Genomic DNA, 11,787 nt, shown 5'->3' with positions numbered 1-11,787 from the left:
ATTTTCAGCTCCTTGAGAGCAGAACCTGGGTCTCAGCATAGCAGTTGCCACAGCACCTGGTGCAGCACCTGGCAATGCACCTGGCACAGGGTGTTCAACTAAGCTGTGTGGTTGTTGAACAAAGGAATCCTGCTCTGATGCACTTTTGTAACGTGGAGGTGTAATTCTCTAATGTCATTTTTGGAGGGCAGGGATCCCCAGGTTGGGAAACCAAGGAACAGTCGAGACCCTTGTCTTGAATCCATTCACTGAGGTTAAGTGAAATTTCTGGTCAGGACACTTGGAAGAAGGAAGAGCAAAGAGGGCGTTAAGGAGCAGGGGATCTGGTAGAATCACCTGACACCACGCACATACACACAGGCGCGTGCACACACTCACCTGAAGAATAGCTCCTTGCTCCCACTCCCAGCTCACCCCCAGCCCTTGAAACCCCAGGAATAACAAAGGGTGGTCTTACTGGTCCTTGAGCTCTTTAGCTTGAACAGAGTCCTGTTTGTGATCGAATTATAGTTCTAACCTTTTCCAGCTCACCCTTCTCAGCCTCCCATTCCTGACCTGGGACAGAGAGGTGATAAAACCTTATAAGATTGATGTGAGGATTAGGAATAATGTTAGTGAAAGGGGGAACTGTTACCACATCCAGGACCAGGAATATGCAGAATGTCTTTAGAATCCCCTCAAAGTACTAAGCACCTGTGAGTTCTCACTCTGAAGGCAAACCAAGAAAGTACCTTTAGGGTCCCTTTGCTGTGCTTAAGGAGCCCTCCTCCACAACCCCAAAAGTGGGTCTGATTCTCCCAGTACACCCCCCTCCCCGCAGTGGTGATCACATGCTGAGTGCACTGAGCAGGCTGCTCCTAGTCGAGGTGAGAAGGGTCCTGGGGAGGAGGAGGGGGCAGGGCAAGATGCAGTGAGAAGGGAGGGGTGTGGCTCCTGTGACCTCCCATGGCAATGTTTTTAAATCCTCTTCCCATCGAGCTTTTGAAAAAATGATGATGGAGTAAAAGCAGCAACTGCATCTGCACCATTAGCAAGTGAGGTAGCAGCAGCCTCCTCGACTTCAGGGCGCTCTTTGCTGGAAATCCAACCACTTCCAGTTTTAGGGACTGGGGGAGTCTGGGCCAAAGGGGAGCTTGGGAATGCATTGAAGACAATGGAGGTGAGTTGGAGACCTGGGGGGCCCCTGGTCGAAATAACCTGGGAGAGGGAGCAGCTCCCAGGAAAGGTACAGGCTGAGCCCAAATGCAGTTCTGAGTTCATCAGAGAAGAGGTCTGAGTTCACCCAGAGAAGAGGTGGTCTGGAGTGCGGGATGGCTCTGGTCCCCGTAGATACGGTGTGGTGTGGATGGGGATGGGGGCTGAGGGAAAAGCAGAGGTGGGTCAGATAGCACTGTGCCAGTGCAGGGGACTGTCTAGGTGGAGTGCTGAGGTGTGCAGGTGTGGCTGCGATGCATCAGTGGTTGTGGGCCCTTCTGGGTGGTTGCTGGCCAGCTCACTTGGTCAGAACATGGTCTGGCTCTGTGCTGGAAGCCAAGTCAGCAGCTCAGAACCCCGATGAGCCTTTCGGTGGCTTCACACTCATGCCCGTGGTCTTGCTTGGCATCGGCACAGACGTACGCCTCTGATCACAAGCAGAGCAGTTGGCTGGAAGGACAACGCAGTAAATCCACTCTCACCTCCACTGGGGAAAAATTTTCCCTACAAGTCCTGAGACGAGGCTCAAACATGTGTTCCCTTCTTGTTTTAAAGATACTCTATTTCTCTATGTGACTGACATTCTAGACTTCATTTTGCAGACTGGGCATGAAGAGGTTAAGTAATTTACCCAAAATCTCACTGCTTCAGCCAGTACCTGCTTGACACCCCAGAGATTCCTCTATGAAAGTCTCCTGTGGGCTGACTTGGGCACGCTGGGACTGGACCAGGCAGGTGACCTGCACGGGAGACTGTACACAGGCAGAGGGTGACTCAGAGTGTCCTTTCAGTCCATGGCCTTTCAGGAAGTGATGAGAGTTGGGTGGGGAGGGAGTGGGGGTCAGGTGAGACTGGACTGTAACCTGTAGGTCTAGGTGACTGGTGAGCACTGGAGCGGGGAGCTAAGCTGGGGTGGTTTCCTGAACACACATCTCTTTGCCACCCCTCTCTGCTAGCGGAGGCCAAGGTTGCTTTAGCTCATCCAATATGGGTAGCAAGTCATTAAATACAAACAGAGTCAAATGTCAGGGACAGGTCAGCCCTGCCATCCACAGTTCCACACCGTGGCTGACAGCTTTCTCCACGATGTGAAGGGGACGCCCTGGGGTCTCAGGTGGATGGGTCACGCTGCCCCTAAATTCCTTTGTCTCTCTCTTCACCCACTGCCACCTTTGGAGGTCACCTTGAGCATTTCCTTGTATGTAAGTCTTAGCCCATCTGGGATACAGGTCTAGTCCGGTGCTGTCCCAACAGTGGTATGTAAGGATCCAGTACTTGGAGCCAGGCTGGATACTAACATTTTCTTTTTAAAAAGATTTATTTTATTTATGCATCCAAGAACTGGGACATAGGACAGAGGTGTGTATAAGGGTGGTGGGGGGGTGAGAGGATTCACCATAGACAGAGTGGGGAGCAGAACAGGCAGACTGGCTGAAATACACTGCTGAGGGGAGCAGTGGGAGAGACAGGAGAGGTCTGCTGCGCCATATGGGTAGCTCCCTGACCCGGGATCAAACTAGTACTGCAATGGCTGCCCATAGCCTCATTGTGCTGAGACCCAACTCCTTGTGCCACCAGGGAGGCGCAACATTTTCTAACATTCTCTAAAATTAACATTTTCTAAAAGATAATAAACTTGATAGTAATAAACAATAACTTATTTAATTTGCATTTTAATGGAGGTCTTTTGTTTTGTTTTGCCCAATTGTGTTAGTTGTTTTGTGAATTTCTTGTGTTAGTCTTTTCCCTTTCTGCTATGGGATGTTTGCTCTAGTCTATTGGCTCAGCAGAGGGCCCTCTCTGCAGAGGTATTAACTCCTTGTTGCAAATATTTTTTATAGTGTATTGATGACTTAAACCTTTTGAAAGGGCTTTTTTGTCTATGCTGAGATTTTAATTTTTCTGCACTCAAATCTACCAATGTTTTCCTTTGTGATTTCTGCCTTTGATGTGGTGCTTGGAAAGGCCCTTCCCACAACATTATAATGGAAACATGCCTGCATGTATTCTGCGAATACTTTCATGGTTTCATTTTCTACATTTAACTCTATCTGGAATTGATTCTTCGTGTCTTTGAAAACTGTTTCAAATTCCCTTTGAAATGAAAGTGATTAATAGATCAATTAGTTCATTAATTAACATGGGAGGGGAACAGCAGAGGAGGAGCAGCTGAAGATCTAGAAGAGAGATGGGATAATTTGTGAATCAAGGGCTCAAGTGCTGGAGCAAGGGGCTGCCAAAAGGGCTTTGCCTTGATCTAAGGGTGGGGCACTCAGTATCCGAGGGTGGCAGAGGTCAGTCTTACCAGGGCAAAGGTGGGTAGAGAATGGGCTAGAAATGAAGCATATGAGCCTGTGGGAGGGACCAGGACAGTGGCACCAACATGAAAGACCAGTGAATGGTATGGGCCAGGTGGTTGGAGCTGGAGGGGTGGGGGTGTTGGTAAGTTTATGATTTGGGGAGACTGACTGGCCCATTTTTGGGCCCAGTGGGGCCTGGAAGAAGATTCTGCTCTATTGGAGAGGTCTCCAGGGGAGAACCAGGTGTCAGGGTAAGTGGCCAGTGGAAGGAATACATCGAGAAAGGACTGAGGGCACAAGGCAGCTGGTTTACCACCAGCAGGGCCTTCCAGATGTAGGTACAATGAAATATCCAAGACTGGAGAGGACAGTCTGTCCCCAATCAATGGGCAGAGACAGAGTGAGGGAAAGATAAATGAACCGGGGTCCCCAGGCCTACCCCTGCTGCTGATGCCTCTCCCCCCATCTAACACCCAGCTTTCAGGGATGGGGCCAGCACCTAATAGTCTTCTCTCTCCTCTCTCTGCAGGACGCTAGTCCACATCGCCTGCCTTGCTGACCATGAATGGGATGGCCAATGTGAACTCCACCAGCCGCCCCCACTATGCCTCCTCCATCCCTGTGCCTCGAGCTGCTTCCCAGACCAGGATTCGCACCCCTGGTGCTTCTCCCCAGCTGCGGCCACGCCAGGCCGGCCTGGCCCTGAGCCCCCAGCGAGCGGCTTCCCCAAGACTGGGCAAAGACACAGGCCCTCTCAGAAGCTCCTCTCCTCGGGCCTCCCGGGGGAGAGGGTCCCCCAAGTCTTCCAGGGCTGTGAGAGAGTCTGCCGAGAGTGGTGAAGGCCTCTCCAGTTCCCCATGGGGCAGTCCCAGGGCAACCCCCAGAGCCACTCTCTCCAGCAGGGCTGGGGCCAGAAAAGCTGGAGAGCCGCAGAGCACCCCGGGAAAGAAGAAGGGGGCCCAGGAAGGGATTCCAATCCTCCAAACCCGGGGCAGGAGCCCATCTCGGATGAGCTCACGAGGGGAAGCTCAGACACCTGAAGGTCGAAAGCCTCCCAACTGTCCAGGGAAAGATCAAAGAGATATAAACTATAAAATTTCAGGGGTCCCCAGATCTTTGGAGCTTGATGTCGGGGCAACCTCAGGGGCTTCCTCCCCAGTCTGTAGCCCAAGGCAGAGCAAGCACTCCTGCCCTGCCTCGGGAGCCATCAGCTTCTCCTCAGCCCACTCGCAGAGTCAGCCAGTCACAGCCACGGTGGCCCCCTTCCAGTACAGGTGAGTTGGGGAGCAGTCGGGGGCAGGGGGCCAGGGAGCTGACCCAGGGCCAGCAAAAAGGAGAAGGGCCTTGGTGCTGAGTGGCTGGTGGAGACCAGAGGACTCCAAACCATAGAAGTCAAGCAGGGGGAGGCCTGCAGAGAGGGGCTTTCGGAGAACGGAGGTGGGATTAGGAGCAACAAGGGACTGGGCCCAAGCTCTGGTCCTTCTCAACTGCAGGGACTCCCCAACAGAGGTTCCTAAGAACCGTCCCTAAAATGTCCTTTTCTCCGACTCCCTAGGAAATGATGAGCCAGGCATTAGGGGCCTGTGCATTAGCATCCTGTGGGTGCTTAAGCTGCAGATTCCCAAGTGGGTAAGCTTTGCCCAGCTCATCCGGGACCCTTGACACCCTGGAAGTTATACTAGCAGCCCTCTGTTCTTGGGAACTAACATCCTTGCTGCTTGTCCTTGGCATCCCTCTCCACTTCCCATCTTGCCTTGGGCCTGGCATACCAAGAATAATCAGTAATGTCTCTCAAACGATCACACAGGGTTGCGGCCATGGCGGTGCCTAATCCCTTCAGCTTTCTTCAGAGGTGGAGAATTGAGTCCATAGCAAAGCAAACACTTGGGTCAATGACATTTTTAAAATAAAAATGTAACTCTTCCAAGAAATGACCACATTAAGAAAACTAAATTTTTGTTTAGTAAGTGTTATAGCTTAGAAATGCTCAAATGCAAATTAGGTGCCACCTGATTAACCTGATGTCCTGGGTGTTTCTTTTCCTATGCTAATTCGAGGAGAAACTCACACTTACATTTTGGGTGAAGAAAAGCTTGCTAGTGGTTCCCTAGACACTGGGAGCCTCTGTGGCGTCAGAGTGTCTGGGAGGTGGGGGTAGGGAGCTGCTGGGACAATGTGACTTGATCTCTGAAAAGACTGAGGCACTCAAACCATAGTCATAGAAATTTGGGGTCCGGGACAAGGAAGTTAATAGTCCTACCGTGTTGTGCATATGTTCAGGCCTCATTTAGAGTATTGCATTCAGTTACGAACAACACACTTTAAAAGGAAATTGATGCACAAAAACACATTTAAAGAAAGACTGATAGGCTGGTAGGGGATTCAATAAGAGTGTTATAAAAACGATTAAAGGACCTGCAGCAGTTTGCTTTGGAAAAGGAAGGCTTAGAGAGGGTCTGAGGGCTGTTTTCAAATATTTGAAGGGCTGTCGTGTTGTGAGATGAATTAGATTTTCTTGGTGCAGCTCCAAAGAACTGAGTCAACATTGTGGTGGTTAGAAGTAGTTTCACAGAGATTTGAAGCTCAGTGGGAAGAACTTTCCAGCAAGGAGAGAGGTTTACGAATGACCTAGAAGGCATCTTCTCATGGCTGGAATTCCAGCCAACTCCCTGACTGAAGGCAGCCCTTCCCTGGGGACTCCTGCCTGCCAGAGCATCTTCTTGGATGCCACTGCCCATCAGTGCCCCTGTCCCTTTTCCTAAGGCCAACTCGATTCTGCCCCTGGTGACCCCTTGACTTAGGTCCTCTAGCTGATGAGAGAACTCCAGGAAACAGAAATGCAGGGCAGACCTCTTCTGAATGGTTTTTTCCAATTAGTAAAGTATATCCCTGTGGGCTCGTCGACTTTCTTCTCCTACCTGATTTCCTTCATTCTGAATTCATTCTCTGGGAAAAAGTGTCTGAGCATTAAATTGTTGCAGACTTCATATGATCTACCCTACAAATCCCCGGGCACATTTAGAATCTGACATTTTCTAAAGAGGTCGGAATTTTTTCTTCTGAACATTTCGATGCAACTTAAACAGATCATGTTTCCTTCACTCAACAAACATTTAGTACATCTTTGCATTTTGAACCAAAATGGAAACGTGTGTCACCCTCCTCAATGGAGGTTTTCGTCACTGCCCCAGCTCCTGGACCCTGCCCCTTTCAGGTCCTGGAATAGGGTTGCAGGTGGGGTCACGGTTAGGGCAAGGGAAGATTAAAACTAAGGACACCCCATGGAGCTACAGGCAGATGGATGGGAGCTCCACGCACCCCATGAGGCCAGGAGCTCCCACCATAGGCAACACTGGCCAGGGCCAGGCTGGGCTACTCTTTCAAGTTCCTGAGCCAAGGAAGTGCCATCTGCTCCCTAGAAGCCACAGACCTCCCATTTTCATGGAAATCTGCTCCCCTCCAGCCTTGGCACCTGGGCCTTCCACTAAGCTGCAAGTGATGGCAAAGCAGAGATGGTGGTATCCACGCATCCTCCGGCTTGGTCCTGCCCTGCCTGCTTCTCCAGGGAACCAGCCTGTCAGCAATTTCCCTGATGCCTCCTCCAGAGCAAGCACTTTTCAGGGGCCTGGGTGAGCCCCTCCCCCAGGACAGTTTTCCTCCTGCCTCTCCTCGGACCCAGCCACCACCTCCCCCTGGAAGCCCCTGCTCCCTGGACCAGAGAAGGTGTAAATGCACCTTGGTCTGCCCTCTGGGTCTCTCAGGTCTTAGCCTCTCTTCCCTCTGCTCAGCCGCTGACTCTGCGGCCACTGCTCCCTTCCCCAGCTGCCTGGTGTTCCCTGGCCCATACTTCTCTCCTTCCTCCTCAGCCTGGCCTGCCGTCGGGCTTCAATTCAGAGGGATTGGTTAACAGTGTCAGGGTTGCTGTTTTTTTTAATCTCTGGTTCAGTTTCTACCCAACCCGGCACAGATGGACAGCACTGCCCATTCTGTCTGAAAAGTGAGGGAGATGCTGCCGCCCGGCTGTGTTGGTGGGGGAGGCGGACGTAGCTCAAAGTATGATCACTGAGTTTGGAGACTGGTGTCTGTTCTGGATTGGGTCCCGACCCAGATGGCCAGGGCACCCTCACCCCTCCTTGCATCGAGATGATGCGTCATAAACACCACAGCAAACGACTCCTGGCTGCTGCCAGCCTGCCCTGGGCCAGGCAGAACTTCCCCAGCTCTTCACACGCACCATGTCAGTTCATCAACACGGAGATGTTATCTGGCATTCTCCCCAGTAGTGTCCTGTTACTTTCTTACTGGTCTGTTACACCCCTTACTTCAAATGCCCAGGTCCACGCTCATTTCTGCTCCAGTGTCCCCCAATCCTCGTATATCTGGGCCAGTGTGTAATTGGCAGTAGCATGTGGTGAGTGACCCCAGTATACTGAGCACCCCAGGAGCAAGATAAGGTCGCCACCTTCTCTGAGCATCCTCCCCACATCCCCAGCACCCAGCTCAGGGGGCCCAGAGTCACCAGAGCTTGGCCCCACTCAGACACCTCTCCCGATCCCAGATACCAGGCGGACCCGCACCTCCACCCTGAGACGAGTGAGGTGGGGAGAGGGGGAAGGCTGGCTCCGCATGACCAGAGTCCTCCCATCTAGGTGCTGAAAAAAGTGAAAACCGGACAGTGAGAAAGACAAATCTCAGTAATACGAGGAGACCCTCGTGTCCCCTGGATGCCCCTCCAACCCCGCCCACCAGGACCAGCCTTCAATTTCCCCTCCTGCCAGCAAGCCTCCCCTCCCCCTCCTGCCAAGCTGCCAAAGGGTCCATTTAGCTGGAGACAGCTGGCGGATGGGTGGGCGGGCCAGCTCCCAGAGCCCAGGGTAATTGCCTATAATAAAAGCTCCCATAGCCTTTGTTCCTGGGAGTGATTGTGTGGTTGGGGTTGTGCTCGGAGGCCTGTGTGCGCTTGGGAGCTGGTGCCCAGAGACCTCACCCTTCCTTCCTGCTGCCACAAGTGGCCTGGCAAGGACTTGCCCTCCCAGGAGCCGCTGTGGCCCCAGCTCTGTCCATCCCTCCTTCTTTCCTGACCTCCTTGATGCCTGGACTGTGTGCCCTGACCTCTCAGAGAGCGTCGATGACGTGGGTGACGTCAGCTTTGAGGGAGCTCTCCTATGTGCGTGCGCTTAGCTGAACACACGTGCCTGGACTGACGGCAGAGTCCGTGCAAGACTAAGGCCCCAAGGTCTGCGGTTACTATGGGGTCCCTCTGCCCCGTGGGGGAATGGGTGTCAGGCACCCCAGTGCCCTTGGGGGCTCTCCTCCCACCCTCACCCTGACTAACTTTGTCCAGAAGGCTGCTCCCTGCTGGAGTGCACACTCATGCCCATCAGGGAGATGCCCATCCAGACAGTGCAGGGCACCAGCAGAAAAGAAGAGCCAAGTTCTGGGGTGTCCTTAGAACCATGGAGAGACTTTGAGGCCAGGACAACCTCCACCATGAGTGACCACTCTTCTCTGCCCCACAGGCTGCAGACCAACCAGGAGCCTGACCCCGTCCCCCAAGGCAGCTGGGCCTCTGATGGCTGCTCTGGCCCCCCTGGCAGGACTGAGGAGAGCTTCTGTGTGGGTAAGTGCTCTGGGGAATGTCTTCGTCTTCTGGATAAGGAGGCCACTGGCTTGCAGGTCTCCCTGTCCACATGGTAGAAGCAGTGATTTTGCTAAACAAGGAGACATGGGTCTGTGAATTGCCCTTCGAGCATTGACTCAAGCCAGGCTTGGTCTGTCAAATGCAGTTGCAGTTCAAGGTCTGGAGCGGAAAGTGTCCACTGGGCACCATGTTTATCTGGTGCCCAGGCTGTGGGAGTCACTGAGGCATGACAGAAAGGTAACAAGCTGGGAGATCGAGAGCCAAAAGCAAAGCAAAGTCCAGGTTTAAAATGAAGGTGCAGGGGCCCAGGGAAGCGGTCCAGATCCATTGGCCAACTGCCTGACAGCCACTGCCTCTCCCTGGCCACTTTAACAGCATTGCCTTGTGTGTCACCTTCCCCATGGCATCCTGAAGTCATAACAGCTCACCTGATACACAAAGTACCATTCGCTGAACCAGAAGGAGAGACTCACGAGGAACACCCCTGAACTGGAAGGCAGTGGTATTGATGAAGCTCAGGGACGCAGCCTGGTCCCAGGCGCACGCAGTGCCATCCAGGGCCTTGTGCTCAGTCGATCTCTCTGAATGAGTGAATGACAAGTGAATGCATTGTGCACAGTAAGCCAGGCCCTAAGTGGGTTAGATTCTAAATTCTTAGCAGGTCCTAGCTGCTTTTCTTCTTCTTCTTCTTCTTCTTCTTCTTTTTTTAAAGATTTATTTATTTATTTATTTATACAAGCACTGGGTACAGTCAGAAGCGCGGGAGGGTGAGAGAATTCACCAGAGCCAGAGCGGAGAACAGAACAGGCAGACCGACGAAGTACACTGCTGAGGGGAGCAGTGGGCGAGGCAGGAGAGGTCTGTCATGCCATGTGGGACCTTCGCTGGCGGCCGGGGTCCCAGCGCTTCACAGCCCAGCACTCAACTGCTGCACCACCAGGGGAGGCCCTGTGTGTTGCTTTTCTTGCAACAATTAAAAAAAAAAAAAAAAGCCTAGTAGATAATCTTGACCCACAGGAGAAGACCACCCTGCAGGCAGCCAGCTTTAGGCTTGCTCCCAGGCAGGGATGAACTTGCTTTTGGCAAACCTGATGTTGTCTGGAGGGTCTGTCTTACACTTCCTCTCAGCGTCCTGCTTTGGTGGGCAAAGTGGGCTTAAAACAGTCTGGCCTGATGTGTGGTGACACACTGGTGATATGTCATCCCTGCCTCCTTTGACCCCTGCTGGCCAGGTGGCCAGGTGTCCCTCTCCACCTGGGAGCTAGGCCTTTTGGAGCCCTCTGTGGCCCTGATTGCCACTGTGACCCTGAAAACAGAGTAGCAGCACTCAATGTTCCATGGCAAGCCTTGTGGAGGAGGGTCCTGGGGTAAAGACCAGGCATCAACAAACAGGCTACCCCCTCCCACAATAAGTGCACATGCAGGGCATGGTGGGGGACAAAGGAAACCAAACTTCACTGGCACTGAAAAACCATCCAAATTAGAATGTGGTAACCAGGAAACTATGTGGAACTCTATTTTTACATTTGCAGCTTTGTTAGTGTAATGGCTTCCTTATGTGAGTGCCACATTGTTCAAGCCGAGAGCTCTCCACCTAGCCAGGCACTCGTCTGTAAGCGTTATCTGATGCCCTGGTGAGAGGGCTCTCACTTTTCACGTCTGCTGCACACTGGCCTCAGGACTTGTCAGTTGGAAGACCCCCTCACCAGCCAGCTCTGCAAATAACTAACAGATCAGAGGTTAAGTTACTTGTGGGGTGAAGGGCCAGGGCACCTTTGAGGGTGGGCTTTATATAGAAAAGTGAGGACCTCCAGTTCCCCCCAAGGCTTCTGGGCTGGGAGCAAGGTTCTTGGGCTGCCTCTATTCTAGTCCTAGCTAGTTGTCATGGCGATCCACCCATCTCAGCCAAGGCTCCACTGAGCTCTTTGACAAGTTGGCTGGGGGGACAGATTTGGATCTGTCCACGCTTTGCACGGGAGGCTGGACTCTTCTAAGTCTGGAAGAAACAGGGAAGAAAGGAGACAACTGAAGTCTTCCATTTTATGCCCGATTTCCCCACCCCAGGCCCCACTCGGGCTATGCCACAGCCTGTTCACTACCTCTTGGGTCACGCAACCTGTGGGCAGACTGAAGTCCACTGAGCAGTCTGCCCTGTAGGAGCTGACCAGGGCATCCCTCCTCCTCGCAGGGCCCTGTATCACCAGGAGGGCCCGGGCTTATGCCCCCCACTTTTTTTTTAAGATTTATTTATTTATGTGTACAAGAACTGGGGTACAAGCCAGAGGTGTGGGGGGTGGGTGAGAGGATTCACCAGAAACAGAGCGGGGAGCAGAACAGGTGACTCTACTGAAATGCACTGCTGAGGGGAGCAGGGGGGCAAGACAGGAAAGGTCTGCTGCCCCCCGTGGGTAGCTCCCTGGCTGGGGATCGAACTTGTGCTGCAGAAGCTGCAGATAGCTTCACAGTGCTGTGCTTAACCCCTTGTGCCACCAGGGAGGCCCTCAGCCCTCTTCTTTGTAGAAGGAGAAAGGTGTGCCTTGGAGATGCCGTGTCACGCATAGATATCACTCACCTGGCCCAGCACATTTATTTCATAGTTAGCCATCGTTGTTATTTCCATATCAGTTTGTATACAGCAGAAAGCAGGTCACT

At 52.6% G+C, this 11,787-nt stretch overlaps 1 protein-coding gene across 7 annotated transcripts in view; it reads left to right on the top strand.

The window, feature by feature from the left end:
- Nucleotides 1–4,052: 4,052 nt before the first annotated feature.
- The window catches only part of NAV1 (neuron navigator 1), a gene marked incomplete at both ends in the record, with an annotated part of 168,655 nt that continues 160,920 nt past the window's right edge, over nt 4,053–11,787 (top strand). For 4 of the 7 annotated variants that reach the window (XM_084244934.1, XM_084244933.1, XM_084244931.1 and 1 more), the window contains 2 exons: nt 4,056–4,768; nt 9,014–9,108. In XM_084244934.1, coding sequence (XP_084101060.1) covers nt 4,056–4,768; nt 9,014–9,108 — 808 coding nt within the window. Of the gene's footprint in view, nt 4,769–9,013; nt 9,115–11,787 lie in introns of all 7 variants that reach the window. The other 3 variants (XM_084244932.1, XM_084244930.1, XM_084244935.1) reach the window with 2 other exon arrangements.

Source organism: Talpa europaea (genome assembly GCF_964194135.1).
Source record: "Talpa europaea genome assembly, chromosome: 10".
NCBI lineage: Eukaryota > Metazoa > Chordata > Mammalia > Eulipotyphla > Talpidae > Talpa > Talpa europaea.
The sequence above is the reverse complement of the archived record's forward strand: the minus strand, read 5'-3'. Positions and strand labels throughout refer to the sequence as shown.